Consider the following 16,980-nt stretch of genomic DNA (forward strand, 5'->3'; position numbering starts at 1 on the left):
TTTGGTCTCATTTTTCATGGGGTAACATTTAGCTGGGAGGGAGAAAATGGTAGCAGTGGGTGCAATTTGGGGTATGGGGCATCCTCAAAGACGTCTTTTGGACTCAACTGAGGATCAGGGAGAATCTGGAAGGACCAGACCAGGCTGTTGCAACCCTTTGGCTCCAGTCTCCATCATTACCTGCCCTGTTAGATAAGGTCTTGATTCCTATTTTTTTAGTCACCACACCTATCTTTGCCTAGTCTCTCTTGCAACAGTCTTCAAACTTTTCTCCATAATCTGAGGTTTTTCTCCATCTAATTAATTCTCAGACCCAGAGTAATATCCCAGGAGTGAAACCAAATCTAAAAGGAAAGTAGATGTCTATAACCTAGAGGTCCACTTACAACTTTTCAATGAAGACAAGGCTTCAGCAGGCTGGTCTTGGGGGATGGGATGCGATGGGAAATGGAAAGGGTTCTTCAGAGCTGGTAAGGAAGGAGAGGAGGGGAGTGAGCCAGAGGAAGGAAGCCCATCCAGCTGGGCTCTGGAAAAACAGAGGAGTTTGAAGTTTCAGAACAAAAGGCTGGAGCCAGATTGTAGGGGCTCTTGAATTTCAGATTGAGAAGTCAGCAGGTAACAGGGATGCACTATAAGTTTTAAAATAGGAAGAAGGAAACCACACTCGGAGGCATGCATCAGCAAGAATAACCCGGTATCTGAGTACAGGCTGGAGTGTGGGCGGGAGGGCCCGAGAGCGGGGAAGATGCAGCAGACAGCAGTAGACAGCAGTAGGGGTGAAGTCAGGAAGAACGACAGACAGAGTGTTAAATGTTGTAGAAGGAGGAGGATAATTGACCCAGGACATAGCTCTTTCTCTTAGAATCTCACAAAGCAACTATTTAGAGGGCTGGCGCTCTTGAGACCCAGAATGAATTCATCTCCATCATCATACCCCCGACCTCATCCCAAGCACTTGCAAGCACCCGTTTGAAAGCGTGAGGCATCCTTTTCTTAATAGTCTCTTAAGGTCAAGATTCCCTTGGACTTGGTGAGCATGGCTGGCTCCTTTTTCAGACAGGAAGCCCACCATACTGAGCACAAAGACCAGACCCTCACTAAGCCAAAGAAGATCACTGTCCTGCGGACCCAGCTCAGCAGGGCGTATTGTTGGCAATCGTGGGGAGAGATGCCACAATTCCAGCACACTTGGAAACGTGGCAAGGTAGGACACTTGGCTTCTGATCCCAGAACTGACCCCAACTTTCTATGTCCCTTAGGGCAAGTCAATTTCTCTCACTGGCATTAAGATGCCCCGCACAAAAGTGGAGGTAGTACTGTGTCACAGACAAGAAACCAGGGGGTCTGGCAGACGACCTCACAAGCTCCCTCCAGCTCTAGGGGCCATGTCTCTTAGAAACTTGGCCATGTCTGTCAGCTAGGGTAGGATGGAGAAGCAAAGCGCCTGGGATAAAAATTGTCAAGCCAGCCAGGAGCCCAGCCTATGGTGAGTACCTGTAAGCCAGTCCAAGGCAGCACACCCAAACCCTGGGAGCAGCAGGACAGCTAAGTGTCGGCTGGTAGGAGGAGCACCTCCGAGCCACAGAAGACCCCATCCAATTCTCACCTTCTCTTCCGCAGCCTCAAGGCCAAGTTGGCTATGGAGATCTGAGTCCAGGGTTCCACGAAGTGCCTGGACCACAAATCCCAAATTCCAAAGGGTTGAAGACTCACCCCAAACTAACCAGGCCACAGCACAAGGCACAATCTATTTGTTTTCCATGACTGTCACCCAGCTGAACTCTGGGGTTATGTCGTCATATTTCAAATCACGATGAACTTTGTTCAAGACATTAAACAAATGTCTTAAGTATATATCATCTTATTTAAGTTATTGATATTATATGCTCACTGACTTGGAAAAGGTTAATAACAGCGAGTGTTGGTGGGACTGTAGCACACTGAAGCTCTGATACATTGCTGCTGGGAAGTTTGGAACCTGCTGTTTGGCAGTTCCTAATGAACGTAAATATATGCTATTCTATGACTCAAAAATTCCACTTCTAAGTAAATATCTAAGACAAATGAGTCTACGTGAACACAGAAAGGTTTGAACAGGAATTCGTAGCAACTCTATTCCTAATAGCCCCAAACTGGAAGCAACCCCAATGTCTAACAACGGAAGAATGGAGAAACACACTGTGGTATATTTATATGATGAAATATTACTTAGCAATAAAAAAGACAAACTACTGATTTGCTTTTTAAAAAAGCATTCCATTAAGTACAAGACTTCAGACGCAAAAGAATGCATACCACACGATTCCATTTATATGAATTTCAACAATAGGCCGTCAGTGGTGACAGAATTCAAAATAGTGGTGATGTCTAGGAGACGGAATGCTGACTGGGAAAGACAGAAAAGAACTTTTGGGGATGATGAAAACGTTAGTCTTGATGTAAGTGGTGGTTCCATGTTGTATACATAGATGAAAAAGTAATCAAGTAATACTGGTAGGGTTTGTGAATTTTATTTATGTATAATATGTAAAGACGTTAAAATAAATTTGAAAATATGTTTGAATAGCCTGAAACTGTTTATACTATTGATCCAGCAACCCAGCTTCCATGTCTATGACGTAAAAGTGATGCTGATAAAGATTTACTATATGCTTCGCAGCAGTACTTAGAGAGCAGTAAACTAGACAAAAATGCCCAAAACAGAGTATGGTCTAGATAAATGATGGCATATAACAGATAACTATCCAGTCATTAAGAAATTAAGGTATTGAAGGCCACACAATGACTTTTGACAAGGTTTTTGGTGTAACATGAGCTAACAAATCTGAGACTAACCTATACATAGTAAGATTCCTAAAATTTTCACATGGAAAGAAAACAAGGAACAAAAAACTTTTTCCTGTGATTGTGTCTTAAAGCTGAGTGTGCAAGTGCTTTATCATATTTTTATGCTTTTTAAGAAATATTTTCCAAGTAATCCAAGTCAGCAGATATTTTTAAAAATATTTCCACAAAATTGCTACCTCATCAGAAAAACTTTCGCTTCTTGGCTCACAGCGCCAGCATGTGACGAATCCAAGGTTTTTCCTGCCTGCATTTTCTTTTTAGTGGTGGGAAGGGGCAGCCTCAGGCATTCATCCTGGGAGTTTCCCACAACAAAAGGATGGCAGAAACTAGAAACTGTAAGCACCTGAATCGGGAACAGAACATCTGGTAAGATGCCAACACTCCACTGGGTAGGGGGACTGCACACCCCAGCTTGCCCGGTTCAACCCTCATAGACGCCTGTCTGGTTTGGAAGATAGATTCTATGATAATCTTCCACAGAGGAGCCCCCTTGTGGCCTCTTAGGCTCCTGGGATCATGGGTAAGTATTCATGTTTGGCTGTATGCTGGTCCAGAGAATGCCAAGAAAGATGACTCCATGTGCTGGACCAGAAGTAGTAGGGCTTGCTCTGGAAGGTCATCAACCGTCCCTTTCGGAGCGTGTTTTGGTCCCCTGTGAAATCTGTGTGGGCTGGGACGCCCTCGTGGATGAAACACAATTTAAGCCAGGCCTCAAATGATTCTTGTTTGGGCCAGAAGAAAAGAAGGATGTTGCAGGTGGAGGAGATGGATGATGAGATGGTGATGAGACGGTGGATGAGATATTATAAGCACATGCAGAGATAGCAGAGAAGGTGGTGTGAAGGAAGAAGGCAATGGCCTGGCAACGTTGACGTGGCTGGTGGATGGACGGCTTTCCTCCGGCATGGTAATGGCAGTGTTCTCCATAAAGGGCTTGCCTTTCTCTGGAGAGACCCAGGCTTAGGGGCAGAGAAGGCTGTTTGGTGCTGGCTCACTCCCCTTTTTATCAGGCTCTCTAGCAGTCAGACATCTGTTCTGTAAACTGGAAAGGCTGCACCGTCTCAACATTCCTTAGAGCCTTAAAGAGTGAAATGAGATGGGCAGGGAGAAATATAAACAGACGGTGTCCCAGCTCTGCTTTCCTGAGCAGCTGTAGCTCTAATATGATGTGTGTCCGGGCTCCCCCATAAGTTATTCCTTGAGAGGAGACTTCAGCAGGTAAACACACCTCTGAAAACCACCACATGGCATAGTGAAGCCAGCCCTACTACGTTAGGATCTTCGTTGGTCGGGCGCTAAGACTGTCCAGGGCTGTGGGACGCACATTGCAGGACACTTGCATGCAAAGACTCTACAGCAAGGCTCTACAGCAAAATCGCGATTCTAAAATCACAGGATTCTATAGTTCTAGAGACTTCTATGCGTAAAGATCATTGAGCTGGAAAAGAGCTAACTGACCTTTCTGCTCTGGAGATAACTGAGCAACTGGTATAGGGCCTCCTTAAATTCCCACTCCGATCGGTAGGCGGGGGGGATTTTCAGTTCTCCCGAGAATGCCAACCATTTAGAGCCATCATCAAATCATCCCAGAGGGTGTCAGCATTTCTTTCCCCCGTGCAGAGAGACCCCGGAATAGGACAGCAGGCTCCCCAGGGGAAGGCTTGGGGAAGATTTATATTACAGACCCATGGGTTTCCAAGTTTAGCCAAGGGCATTTTTATACCAAAAAATTACTCACTGTTTATCTGAAATTCAAATTTAACTAAATGTCCTGTATTTCATCTGGCAACCCGGCATTACAGGGCTCTTCCTGAAAGAGACCCGGCCCCTCCACCCATAAGGGGCTCAAAGTCTATGAACTGGGTTAACTCTGATGACCAGGTAAGAGGCCATGAATCTCTTCTACAAAGGCTTGTATTAGATTTCTTCCCATGAAACCTAGAATTTGCTGCGTAAAGCCCAACAGTGCCTTAGTAAGCATCTCATCTATTTCATGTCACGGGGTCCCATGGATCCTGTAGCGTTCGTCAAAACACTCTGATTACCACTCCAGGCCTGGGGCTTGTTGGGGTGATTGTGCCCACCTTGTCTCTGCTGCTTCATAAGCACCACTGTCAGGCCTTTGCCACCCCTGGATCCCATTCCTCCTACTGAGATCCAAATCCAGCTTCATTACAGCCATGGTTCTCCCACCATGGTCCCCAGACCAGCAGCATCAGCCGCATCTGGGGCTTATTAGAAATGGAAAGTGTTAGCACTATGCTGAGCACCTTCCATGCATAACTCACAAGATTCTCATAACATCACAGTGAGGTAATAATTAGAAATCAGTTCCTCTTAGAGGCTAAGAGAGGTAAGCAATTTGCTCCAAACCACACAACCAGTAAATGGCGGATACAGGACTTGACCCCATGTCTGGCTGATTCCAGACCTCAGGCTTCTAAACCTACTCTTCTATAAGATGATAGGTCCTGGAGCAGAGGGAAGGACAGACAGACTCCTTACAGATGGCAGGGTTTGAATGTCCCCTTGTCCACACGATTTGGAGAAAAGTTTGAGGGGCATGTATGGAAACCGATTCTAAGAGGAGAATAACACAAGATTCAATCAGTCAACTCATTGGCACGGGAATGGCCCAGAATTCAGGACTTAATGTGTTAGCACAATGGGAGTGAGGTTAATATTTAGCTAGGTTGGCTAATTGGAGTCTAGACTTAAAAAGTAGCCTGCGGTCAGTGAAGTTGAAGTGCTGGAACTTCCCTGGAATGTTAAGACAGAGTCCAAAGGCTCAGAGGCGTGGATATGTTGAAGTGGATCCATTGAAGTGGATCCGTTATGTGTAAGCTGCTCAGCCGTCTCCTAGGTGCCCTCCCTGGGAAGGCTGGGGCACGTCTCCTTTATCGAGGCATCAAGAGATGCTTTGACGAGGTCATGAGAGGAGGGCAGCATCCTGAAGGGTTCTCTGCGGGCTATTCACTCCAGATGAGAGCTGGCCGTGGGTAGGCTGTAATTCCATGGTTCTCAGACTTTAGTGCACATCAGAATCGCCTAGAGGGCTTGGTAAAACACAGCCTGCCATACTACTGGTGATCGTTTAAGTAATCATGCTGCCAACAGACGCCATCACTGTGCTCCTAAAATATATCAGCAACCTAGTTCCAAAATCCCATTTGGAAGGTCTATTTCTGGTACCCAAACCTATGCCAGTCAGGGTCCCAGAAAGAAACAGAGGACACAAATTTGAATGACCTGAGGAGAGTTTAATAAAGATCTTTACTAAGATCTTTACTATCTTTACTAAGATGTGGGCTGGGTGTGGAGAAACCACAGGGCTGCTTCAGTATTCGGAGGCTAATCACAATGTGGTGACCACCCCTAGACCCGAAGGGAAAAGGACACAGCATGGGTCCCCAAACCTGGATGGAGAGAGTCATGGAGAGAAGTGAAGCCATTGGTTGAGGGCTACATCGAGACTGAGACACAGGGGAGACAACAGAGGGGCCAGCACTTCACTGGAGCTCTCCTCCCTCCCTCCAGCTCGCTGTGGGGCTCCCCTGTGTCCAACCCCAGCCCGAAGCCAGAAGATCTGCGGTCCCATTGATGCGAGCCTCATAGCTGAGCTTCCCGGGCCAGAGAAGAGGACGGAAAGGAACAGAATGTGTGTCTGGAGAAGCAAGGTTGCGATCTTCTTTTCTCACATGTTCTTGACAACTTTTTTTGTATGAAAGTCCTAAGATTCATGAAGTGAGTTGATCAGTGTACACACTCTTGATATTCTCTGGAAGAGATTGTGTAAGACTGGAGTTACATTTCTTGAAATGGTTGGAGGAACTAGCTACTGAAGCCTTCAGGGCCCAGAGGATGATTTGTGGCAAGATTTTCAATTACTAATTCCATTCTTTAAATAGTTTTAGAATTACTTTTTTTTTTCATTTTTTCTTGCAATCTGGTAAGTTATGTTCTTTAGAAAGTCAACCGTTTCATCTAAATCAAATTTGTTAGCATGTGGTTCTTATTTTCTTCAGCATCCGCAGGCTTGGTGGTGACGTCCGCTTCTTCTATTCCTGCTGTTGACTATTCGTGCCCTTCGTCCTGGTCAGTCTTGGGACGGCTTTAGCTATGTGATAGGCTCGTCAAAAAGAACCAGCTTCGGGCTCCCTCAACCCTTTCCGGGATACATTCTTTTCTATTTCGCTAATCTTAGCTCTTTATTTCCTTTCTTTTGCTCTCCCTGGGCTTGTTTTGCTAGAGTGGAAACACTCACAAGAATGAAAAGTTGAGAGTATTCCAGGCAGGTGCAAAAAGTAAGTAAAGTCTGGGAGCCAGGAGGGAGCGTGGGGAACGGCAACATTCAGGCAAAGGGCCTTGCCAGGTTTTCCCTCAGAGTCCAAGCTGTCCCCTCCTTCCCCCCATGCCCCTGGTGGCACTTCCTAGCTCTAGCTCAGGCACACACCCCTTGCAGGAGGGAGCCAGGCACAGGAGCAAAGAGCCCACTGCTTTGCTCCACTCCTCAACCCTCTCCCATCGACAGCTCTGGAAACCCAAAGGTCCTTCCTGAAAACAAGGGACCTGGACCAATCAGTGGTTTTCAAACCATATCCCTCTGAGCCTGAGCGGCCGAAAGGGGCAACAATATGTGATGTGAGGGGCTCCTGTCACCAGCAGCTGGCTTTGGTTTGCTTCACGTATGGGACTTCCACATGAAACTTGGCTGAGAAAAAGACTTCTGCACCTAAATGAAAGTCTGAAACTGCCTTGGTGATTATATGTAAATAGTCTAGCTTTATCTTCCTGGGTCATCGCTCACTTCCCATGAGACTTTAAGTTATTGTCATTAATCTCTTGGTCCCTCAGTGTCTTCTGTAAATGGGCATGACGGTAACGGTATGTCCCTCATCAGGACTGAATGGCTAAGAGGTTTTTTTTCACTGCCTCCTTTTCATCTTGGAGAAAGCCAGGCCATGGAACACTTCCTGTGATGAGTGCCAGCACATCTGTGCTCTCTTGGCACGGCCTGGGCTGCTGGACGGAAACAGTGCCACCGGGTGCAGCCTACAGCTTCCGTCTTACATTTCTTGGAAAGCGCTTTGGCAGCCCAGCCTCCAGCTCAGCAGATTCGGGACCCCCCTTCATCCTAACTTGACCATGACCCTTCCCAGGCAAAGATCCCTCCGGGAGCCCCCACCCTCCCTGCTTCCTATAAAAGGCAGGCAGAGCTGCAGAGCTGCAGAGAAGCTGAGACCAGCCCAGAAACCAACAACTCTCAGGCCGAAGCTCCCGTCCTCGCCCTCCAGCATGAAGGTCTCCACAGCCCTCCTGTGCCTGCTGCTCACCGCGGCCACCTTCAGCCCCCAGGGGCTGGCTCAGCCAGGCAAGTTCCATCTCTCTCCCGCCCTCCTTCTCTTTCTCTCCCTCTGTTTCTCTCTCCTTCCAGGAAGCTCTGAGCCGAAGTGTCTCACTTCCTAGCCTATCCTAGCAGCAAGGCTCCTCAGAGCTTCACTTTAACATGTAATTTCAAAGACAGAAAGCAGAAGCCTAGGCTGGAACAGGAGGAGGCCTCCCCTCCCCCACCTCCAGGCCATGGCAGAGCCCGAATAAAACCTCAGCTGTCCACTCCAAAACTGAGGCCTTTTGGACCCTGGCTGATCTTCCCAATCTCTGCAAATGGTGGGTCATATCCAGGACCTGTCACATTGGCCTCCCCCGGTCAGCAATGACTCATCCCCACCGTGCAGCAGAGAGAACCGTCTTCGAAATCTTGAACCACATGTTCCAGGTCCCACTCCATCTCTGGGCCTAGCGCCAGAGCACTGGACCTGGAGCGGATAAGATCACGTCTACCTCTTTGCTTCTCTTCCCCTACAGACGCGTCCCGCTGCGTTCAAGCTGAGAAAAACCTAGCCCCTCCTGAAAGGCTTTCTCTTTTTGACTTTCTATCTAGATGCCCTCAGTGCCCTGTCCGCTTGCTGCTTCAAGTTTAACAGTAAGAAGATGCCCTTGCAGAGGCTGAGGAGCTATCGAATCACCGGCAGCCAGTGCCCCCAGGAAGCCGTCATGTGGGTAGAAACACCCTCACCTCACCCCCCACCTCACCTCACCCCACTCCACTCTCCGCCTCCACCAGGTCCAAAGCTCTCCCCAGAAGACAGACATCAGACTAACTTGGGATCATATACTCAGGAGATAAGATCTAACCAGACTATGCAATTCAAATCCTCCCATCGTTACATTGATGTAACGATGTAACATCCCAAGAAAGCCAGCAACAGCCCACTCCCTGCTCCCTGAATGGGCGCCGGCTGGCACCCTTGCGGTTGCTCTGCCGGATGCCAGGCCAACGTCTCCTGGGGAGACAAGAACAGTGACTACCACCAGAGGCCTCTTCTTTCCACACCCCTCCCTCCTCCAGTCCCAGGGCGGCTGCCTCACCCGTGGCAGGTGGGCCAAGCAGGTTTTAGAGTCCAATGAGTTATCCCTTGGATAAAACCCTCAAGTGTTTCATCTAACTGTGCCAACGCTCCTTCATCCACAGCTTCAGAACCAAACTGGCCAAGGACGTCTGTGCCGACCCCAAGGAGAAGTGGGTCCAGAATTACATGAAATACCTGGCTCAAAAATCTCCCACCCAGAAGACTTGACCTCCCCCAGCCACACCAAGACCAAGCCAGATGATGAGAAACGACTATTTATTCTCCTCCAGCCTTCCCATCCACACGCTGGACTAATTTGACTGTAATTTTCAGATAGGATGCATTCCGTTTTGTGATACAAAATGTTCTACGTCTTGAGTAATATTTAATATTATTTGAATTGTTGCTGGTTTGGGGATTATTTTGAAGCTTGGTGATCTTTTTGGTCAAGCAAAGCCTTGAGCCTGTTGGATCTTTCTCACGTAAGCTGCGGGCAGGGGGTCTCCCTCCGGCCTAACTCCTTGAGGGTTGTGTCTGCGAGAATCACGGAGACGAAGGGCAGCTACCATGCAGGGGGGCGAGGACCTGGGAGCGCGAGATATTGCTAAATATGTTACAGTGGAAAGATGAATGGAACTGTGGGACTGCTGACTTTCTGCGGAAAATAGATTTTGTTTAAAATCTCTAACTGTGGTGTTTTCTTTGGGGGTAACTCTTAACCAGGAGGGGGCCTCTAAGGTGCAGGTGGATGGCAGAGGCACTAGAGGAATGTGGATGTCACGGAGGCCCTGGCTGCGGCTAGCCTGGGCTCATCTGATGACAGGGAGGGCCTGCTCATCCTCCTAGAATATTCTAGAACAATGGCTCCAGTCCCAAGCATCAGCTTCTAACAGATCTCCTTGCCCCTGTGCCTCTCCACTCTGAGCAGCCCTCCACCTTGGAGTAATACAGACATTAACTGCACCTGAAGCCCAGGGGAAAACCAGATGACCCAGTCCTCGTTAGCACTGGACTTGACAGAGAAGATGGGACTTGGCAGACCTTGGAGGATGGTGTAGCATGGTCGCAGCAAGATTCTTCTAGAGAAGATACAGAATGGAAAAGGGGAGAAAGGGAGTGGGGAGGGTATGTCCTCCTATGGTGAGAGTCTGGGTCCCAGAATGGAAAAGGTAGAGATGTCTAGAAAGGAAGGTTGAAGTGTGGTCCTAGAGGAATTGGGATATCGAGGTGGGGAGTTTGGAGCGAGCTCTGAAGGCGGGAGCGGGGTACCGAAGGCTTTGGAGCCCCTGGGAGGGCAGGAGATGCCGGGAAGAGCAGCCTGTGGCCGTGGGCAGGACAGAGTTGACAAGGGAGAACTGAGGGCCGCCTACGGCCGTGGTGCAAGCAAGAGGGAAGGGACGAGCAGGGCGGTGCTGGGGGTGGAAGGAGGATCCAATTGAAGAAGAACAGGACAGATTGTGACACGTCGAAGGCTGGGGAAAGATGGAGGTCTTGAGACAGAGCATATGAGACCTTCTCCTAAAGCCAACAAGCTGGCCTTTAAAGGGGTGCCGATGCCGAGACCCAGAAGTCACTGCCCTCCCTTGCTATTCTCCCAAGAATCACACATTACACAAACTGGAGCTTGTGATGGCCCCTTTTAAAGGGACAGGGCTTCTTCTTTCTCTGTGTCCACCCAGGGTTCCCCTGCCCTTCTGGAGACTGCCTCCCTCCTGTGGACGAGCTGTGTTGGCATCTCCATCAGACTGCATCCACCCATGCCTGCACACTCCCCAGGACCCTCCCCGAGAAGAATGCCCTGCTACCCCACGCTGCAGGGTCTGTCTGGTGGAGAGAGGGTGCCTGTGCCATGCTGTGCCGGGCAGTCACTTGGCAACCCGTTCCAGCCCCGGAGGCAGAGCTCTGGGCTCTCACACCAGACCTGACCCTGACTTGCTCTGTATCCTCAGGCCTGTCCGTGGCCCTCCCCAGCCCTCAGTTACCTGCTCTATAAAATGAGGCTAGCATTGTGTGACAGGCAGTTGACCTCACAAGATCCCCTCCAGCTAGGGCAGCTGTGACTCTTGGATAACGTCAGCCCCTGAACCCTCTGGGCTGGGCAGGGAGGGAGAACATCCTGCACCCAAATGTGGACCCATCCCTGGGTCCCAGCCTTGTCCCACTGCCAAAACTGGAAGCAGAGCATTTACACCACAACCCCAAGTCAACGCTGACCCCCAGGACAAAGACAAAGCAGAGAGGCATGAGTCATTTATTGGCTCCTATTGACAAGCAGTCAGCTCCCCAGCACCAGATCCAACGGGTCTTCTCCTCTCCCCCACCTTTCAACCCCCTGGCTCCAGCCCCCAGCCCCTCAATCTAATCAAATTTGTGCCCTGCAATCCCTGTGGGGTCCAAGAGGCACCGAGGGGCAGGAGTTGAAGATTCCAGAATTTAAATATGTAAAGTGCAACAACATAGCTTATCAGGACCCAGCAGACTCTCCATGACCCGACAAAGGTGGGGCAGAGGGACCCGTGTAGGGCTGGGGATGGGAGGACGGGGGAAGCCACGTGGTCTCTGAGTCCAGGATGGAAAGGAGGCCGCTCATACTTCCTATAGCAGGCAGGTTTTCATGCTTTTTAAATACTCCTGAACCCATCGGTCTGTCTTCAAGGCACAGCTCTGTCTGCCTCCCCTCAGCTGGAGTCTGTGGGCAGAGAACAAAAGAGGGGGTGAGTCACCCAGGCCATCCCCTGGGCACCACACACAAGTCCCCTCTCCCCCTCCTTGCTGCTGGGTGCCCCCGAGTCGCTCTGAGTCTGTATACAAAGTCCTTGCAGAAGACCTGCAGCTTGCACGCCAGGAGGAAGACCCAAGCTTCAGGGGGAGCCTATTAAATTGAGTTTCCTGGACCCATTTCCAGGAGATTCCCATTCGGTGTATCAAGCAGGGCTGGGGGCTGAAGACTTTGTGAGGATTAGCCAGCATGGAAAATGCCCCTCCTAGAAGATCTCCGAGGGCCCCCCTGCTCCCTCTTTTCATGTGCCTATGTCCATCTGGGACCCTCAGTCATTGCTCTGGACTTACTGTGTGTGTGTGTGTTTCTTTTCTGATCCGCCCGCCTCCTAAACTTAGTTATTGTCCAAACTATAGACCAATTCTGCCTTTTACTATCTGAGTGAACTTGGGGACATCTCTCTACCTCCCGGAACCCCAGTTTTCATCACAATGTAAATATGTGCCCCAAGAGTGTTAGCCGAGGTAATATACATGAAAGTGACTTATAGACACCGAGTGGCAAGCGTAGCTACCTCAGCCAAGCCTCATGATGACCCTGTGACACAGCTGTCATATTTACTCCACTTCCCAGACAAGGAGTGCAAAGGAGAATCCAGATTATGAAGTGCAGAACAGTTACCTGCCCAAGGTCGCCAAGACTATAGGTTGGCAAATCCAGAGGCAGGAACTGATTATGGCCCCCTCCCTCTTTCCACTTTGCAGTAACACCTGGAGCTTTTTTTTTTTTTTGAGGAAGATTAGCCCTGAGCTAACTACTGCCAGTCCTCCTCTCTTTGCTGAGGAAGCCTGGCCCTGAGCTAACATCATGCTCATCTTCCTCTACTTTCTATGTGGGACGCCTCCCACAGCATGGCTTTTGCCAAGCGGTGCCATGTCCACACCCGGGATCCGAACAGACGAACCCTGGGCTGCCAAGAAGCTGAACGTGCAAACTTAACCGCTGCGCTACCGGGCTGGCCCCTGCCTGGAGCTTTTAAGTAATTCCTGCCTCTGAATATAAAATATTAAGATATAGTACTTGGCACCTTGGAGCTCAAGAAACTCAAGCTACTGCAGGAGCACAGGCGCAGCTGTCTGGGTGCCTGCTAGAAGGTGCGGAGCTCCCCCTAGCGCCCACGCTCGGCTCTGCACACGGGTTTTGGCGGCCTCGCTGTCCGCGTTTAGAAACCTTCATCTGGTGGAACATCGCCATCTACTGTTCTAATTCCAGCTGGGCCGCTCTCCGTTCTCGAGAGGGAGCCAGATCTAAGAGGGGACAAGGGACAAGCACTTACATGAGACGATCACCGTAGGGGCAGGTGGAGCTGGTGTTTCTGTAACACCGTATTTTCTCCTGGGAAATCTTTTTCTTCATAAATGTAAAGCAGCAATTGGAGGACGACACGTGCACTAGAAGAGAAGCGCAAAAATAGTTTGCATCCGTTTCTCAACCTGAACTTTCTTGTTCTCATCCAGGATGATTTAAAAAAAAAAGAAAAAAAAGCACCCTCCAAGACAGACCCAGCCTTTGGGACCACATCCATAGGGCCCTGGTGCAGCTGTGTCTTATTGGCCGCCCAGCTTTGTATTTAGGCAAAGATTCAGGACACTGGAGTTCAGATCCCAGCTCCCCACAAACCAGCTGTGTGACCTTGATCAGGGTGAGCCCTCCCCTGGGCCCCAGACTTCCTATCTGTAAAATGAGACTTTTTAGACAGCCCGGGGTCCTGACTTCAGACACTACCCATTGCCTGTCACACTGTGGAGGCAAAACCAAGTCCCTCCTGAGGACCCCGGGGCTCCCACTTAGTCTAAATAACCTCCCCGCTCCCCTCCAGCAGTCCCCAGAGTCTGGATGAGCCAGGGCCTCCTTGTGTTGAAGCTAGTGGCTCAGCTGTCTGTTCGCCAAGGACTCATGATTCTCCTACTGGTCCCTGGCCCCCACCATCCAAACCCTCCAGTCCTCTTCAGGAAGAATCCTTCCTGGAAGAGGGGAGATGGAGGCAGGGAGTTCCGGGTAAGCCCTGCCCCCACCCCAGAGCACCTGCCTCCTTGCTGCCCTCCCCCAGGGGAAGAGAAGTGACTCCAGCCACACTCACTGCTTTTGCTGTCCGCATCCTGCAGCCACACCCCAGCCAGCAGCAGGCACACCAGGGCCACAGCGATGAACTTCATCTTGGGCAGTCTGGCTCGGGCCTTCCTGGAGTGGTCTCGATGTGTCTGGTGCAGCTAGGAGCTCTCCCCTGGCCCATCCTGCGGTGCCCAGAGCTTTTATGAGATGATCTAGGTGGGGTTTCCCAGGCCCTGGTGCAGAGGCGGGGAAGTCACAGGGAGAAAAGATGGTTACTCAGTGACCGCGTGGAAAACTCCTTTCCCCACCTCTCCCGGGGGGTGTGCGAGGTATGAGGAAACTTGCCCAAGTGCAGGAGCAGATAAGGATCTCGAGCAAATGAGTGGGAGCCGTCCCGACTGAGTGGGAAGTGGAGAAAGGTGAGTGAGAGGAAGTGGCCTGTTTGTGGCTTCTCTGACCCCACGTCTTTCCATCCAGGGATGGAGCTACTGTCCCCGGAACGTGGCGGAGCAGATGAGTCCTGGACTAGGACTGAGAGACACCTGTGCTTGAATCCCAGCTCTGCAAATGAGCAATTGCATCAACTTGCCCAAGTCACAGAAGATGGAAACAGTGTGTCCCATGTCAAATGATCTGCTCTGTCAAGCATGATCTGCTCTGTCAAGTGCCTGGCCCAGAAATTTGCCATTTCTATTTTTTCAATTGCTCCACACTTTTCAACAGCTTGCATTGTTCCAGGTCCTCAGTCAGCCCCAGGAAAGCCCAGTGAGATGCAGTGCCTGACCTTGAGGCACTGCCCTTCGACTCGCAGATAAATAAGTAAGAGCCACTCCATGAAGGACCACAGTAGACGCGCCATATGGAGGTCACAGAGGAGGGTGGGAGCTGCCCACAGGCGTCAGAGTGCCTCCCGGGGGAATGCTCTTCAAGCAGAGTCTCTCCAGAAGGGCTGAAGTGGAAAGGTGCACACCACAGAGGGAGGGGCTTGCATAAGGACAGCGAGGCAGGAAGGAGCACGTTCATTCAGAGTTGTCAGAGTGCACTGGGGTGTGGGGTGTAAGGAGAGCCACAGGAATGAGGAAATGGCTGGAAAGAGAGGTGATTGTACAGCTCCAGAGCGGCCAGGTCATGAAGACATTGTGTGCAGTGCTTGGAATAAGTAGCACGTAGTAGGTGCTCAAGGAAAAGGAGCGGGACCGAATCTGTGTATTAAAATGATGAGGCCGTGTGTCTTATATACCCATGGGGGTTGGCTAAGCTGGTCACCTTGGACCGTGCACGCTCTAGGTCAAAGCCCTGCATGGCCTCCCGTTGTCAATTGGATGACGTACAATCTGCTCGCCTGGACATTCACGGTTCCTCATGTTGTCTCTCCATGGATTCCTGCATGTTGGGATATTTGTAATTCCCTGAACATGCCTCATACTTTCCTAACTCCGGGATTTTGCTCCCACTGGGACCTCCATCTGCAGAGCCTTCCTCACTGTCTCCCTCTGTGAGCTTTCCACCCATTTCAAGTGGCGTCGTCTCTACAAAGACGCCTCGGCTATCCCCAGCAGGTAGACATTCAGCCCCCCTGTGCCTGGGTCTCCCACGTGACGGTCTTGTATCTCTCGGTTCAGTGTATTCTCCAACCTCACGCCTGGGTGGGAGTCCTGGCACATCAGAGTTGAAAGGGTCCTGGAAGACCATCCACAGCAGTGGCTCTTAAAGTTTCCCAGGAGAGCTTTTGAAAAAATGCCTATGTCTTGGCCCATTTCAGAATCAGAATCAAAGCATACATGCTGATCTATGTTAGGGAGAAAAACTCCAGGTAACTCAGGCACCAGGAGACAAGAACTGCATATCTGGTAAATTCTTCTCATCTTACAGATGAGAAGAAAAGGAGTCTCAGAAGAGGAGACCGCCTCGGCCAAGGTCACACTGAGATTCCCTGCAGAGAGGGGATGCTGGATGCTCCAGGCGTCTGGTCCTCTGACCTGCACGTGTGGCCGCCTCTGAGAACACACTTTCACCAAGGAGCTAGGACGCCAGCTAACGGCTGCTCGGCCCCATCCGTTCCCGTCTGTGCTGCCAGCTGCTTGCTGCCCCCCAAAAGTACTTGAAGCACTTGAATCCACCAACTCACTGGTGTGGCTCTCCTATTCTCTCTGTCCTTGCAGATTCATACTTTTTTATTCCTTTATTGTTTTTAGTGGAGTCTCGGGAGAGAAAGGAGATAAAGCTGTGTGGTCCCTCAGCCAAATGTAACCGTGGGTCCTTTAGACTTGCTTGGGACACAGAGAGGGGCAATGCTGCCACCCAGGAAATTCCTCGCTCTTGCCCTCCTCCTGGGGAGGCTGCCCAGCCCCTCTGGCAGCTCATTTCCCCTCCTCCCCCTCACTGTGGCCACGGTCAGCCCAGGACAGGAAAAGAGGGAACAGCAAGACTTAGTCATGCCTTCTCCTTCCTGGCTCCCTCAGCACCTGGAGAACTGGCTGGAGGCTCCCACCACACAGAAACCTAGGGCTCCACCTGGGCATCTCCCTCACCCCCACCCAGCCTCCTCTTCTCTAGGCCCCGGCACCATGGTGAGGGCCAAGCAATATCTCAATAAAATATGTGGCCTTGAAGGAGACAGGTCAGAACAGCATAGGATGATGGACAAGAAATGCTCTCAGCATAAACGTTGAGCCAATTATTCGCGTGAACAACCATCTTCTTAGAAGTTTGAAAACCAGGAAGTAGCGGTGGAAAGGTTTTCTTATCAGTCATCTCTTATGACATGGGTTCCAATTTACCCAGGATGGGTAGACAGCAGACAGAGCACAGCCCGTGTGGATTCATCTTAAGATCATCTCGCCCACGGGGGCTTATGGGGGTCTGGCCTGAGCGGGCTGGAGCCTGGCCTGG

At 50.4% G+C, this 16,980-nt stretch overlaps 1 protein-coding gene and 1 non-coding gene across 2 annotated transcripts; one reads left to right on the forward strand and one right to left on the reverse strand.

The window, feature by feature from the left end:
- Positions 1-7,886: 7,886 nt before the first annotated feature.
- On the forward strand, positions 7,887-9,945 carry LOC106844632 (C-C motif chemokine 13-like). Its single transcript, XM_014862193.3, has 3 exons — positions 7,887-8,218; positions 8,789-8,903; positions 9,380-9,945. The coding sequence occupies exons 1-3, from the start codon at positions 7,993-7,995 to the stop codon at positions 9,483-9,485; spliced, it is 447 nt and encodes a 148-aa protein (XP_014717679.2). The 5' UTR covers positions 7,887-7,992; the 3' UTR covers positions 9,486-9,945.
- Positions 9,946-11,494: 1,549 nt separating this feature from the next.
- On the reverse strand, positions 11,495-14,499 carry LOC106844634 (uncharacterized). Its single transcript, XR_011493509.1, has 3 exons — positions 14,117-14,499; positions 13,313-13,427; positions 11,495-11,946 (listed from the first exon to the last, which is right to left on the reverse strand). It is a non-coding gene; the product is annotated as an uncharacterized protein (transcript).
- Positions 14,500-16,980: the final 2,481 nt, after the last annotated feature.

Source organism: Equus asinus, chromosome 13, assembly GCF_041296235.1.
Source record: "Equus asinus isolate D_3611 breed Donkey chromosome 13, EquAss-T2T_v2, whole genome shotgun sequence".
Taxonomy (NCBI): Eukaryota; Metazoa; Chordata; class Mammalia; order Perissodactyla; family Equidae; genus Equus; species Equus asinus.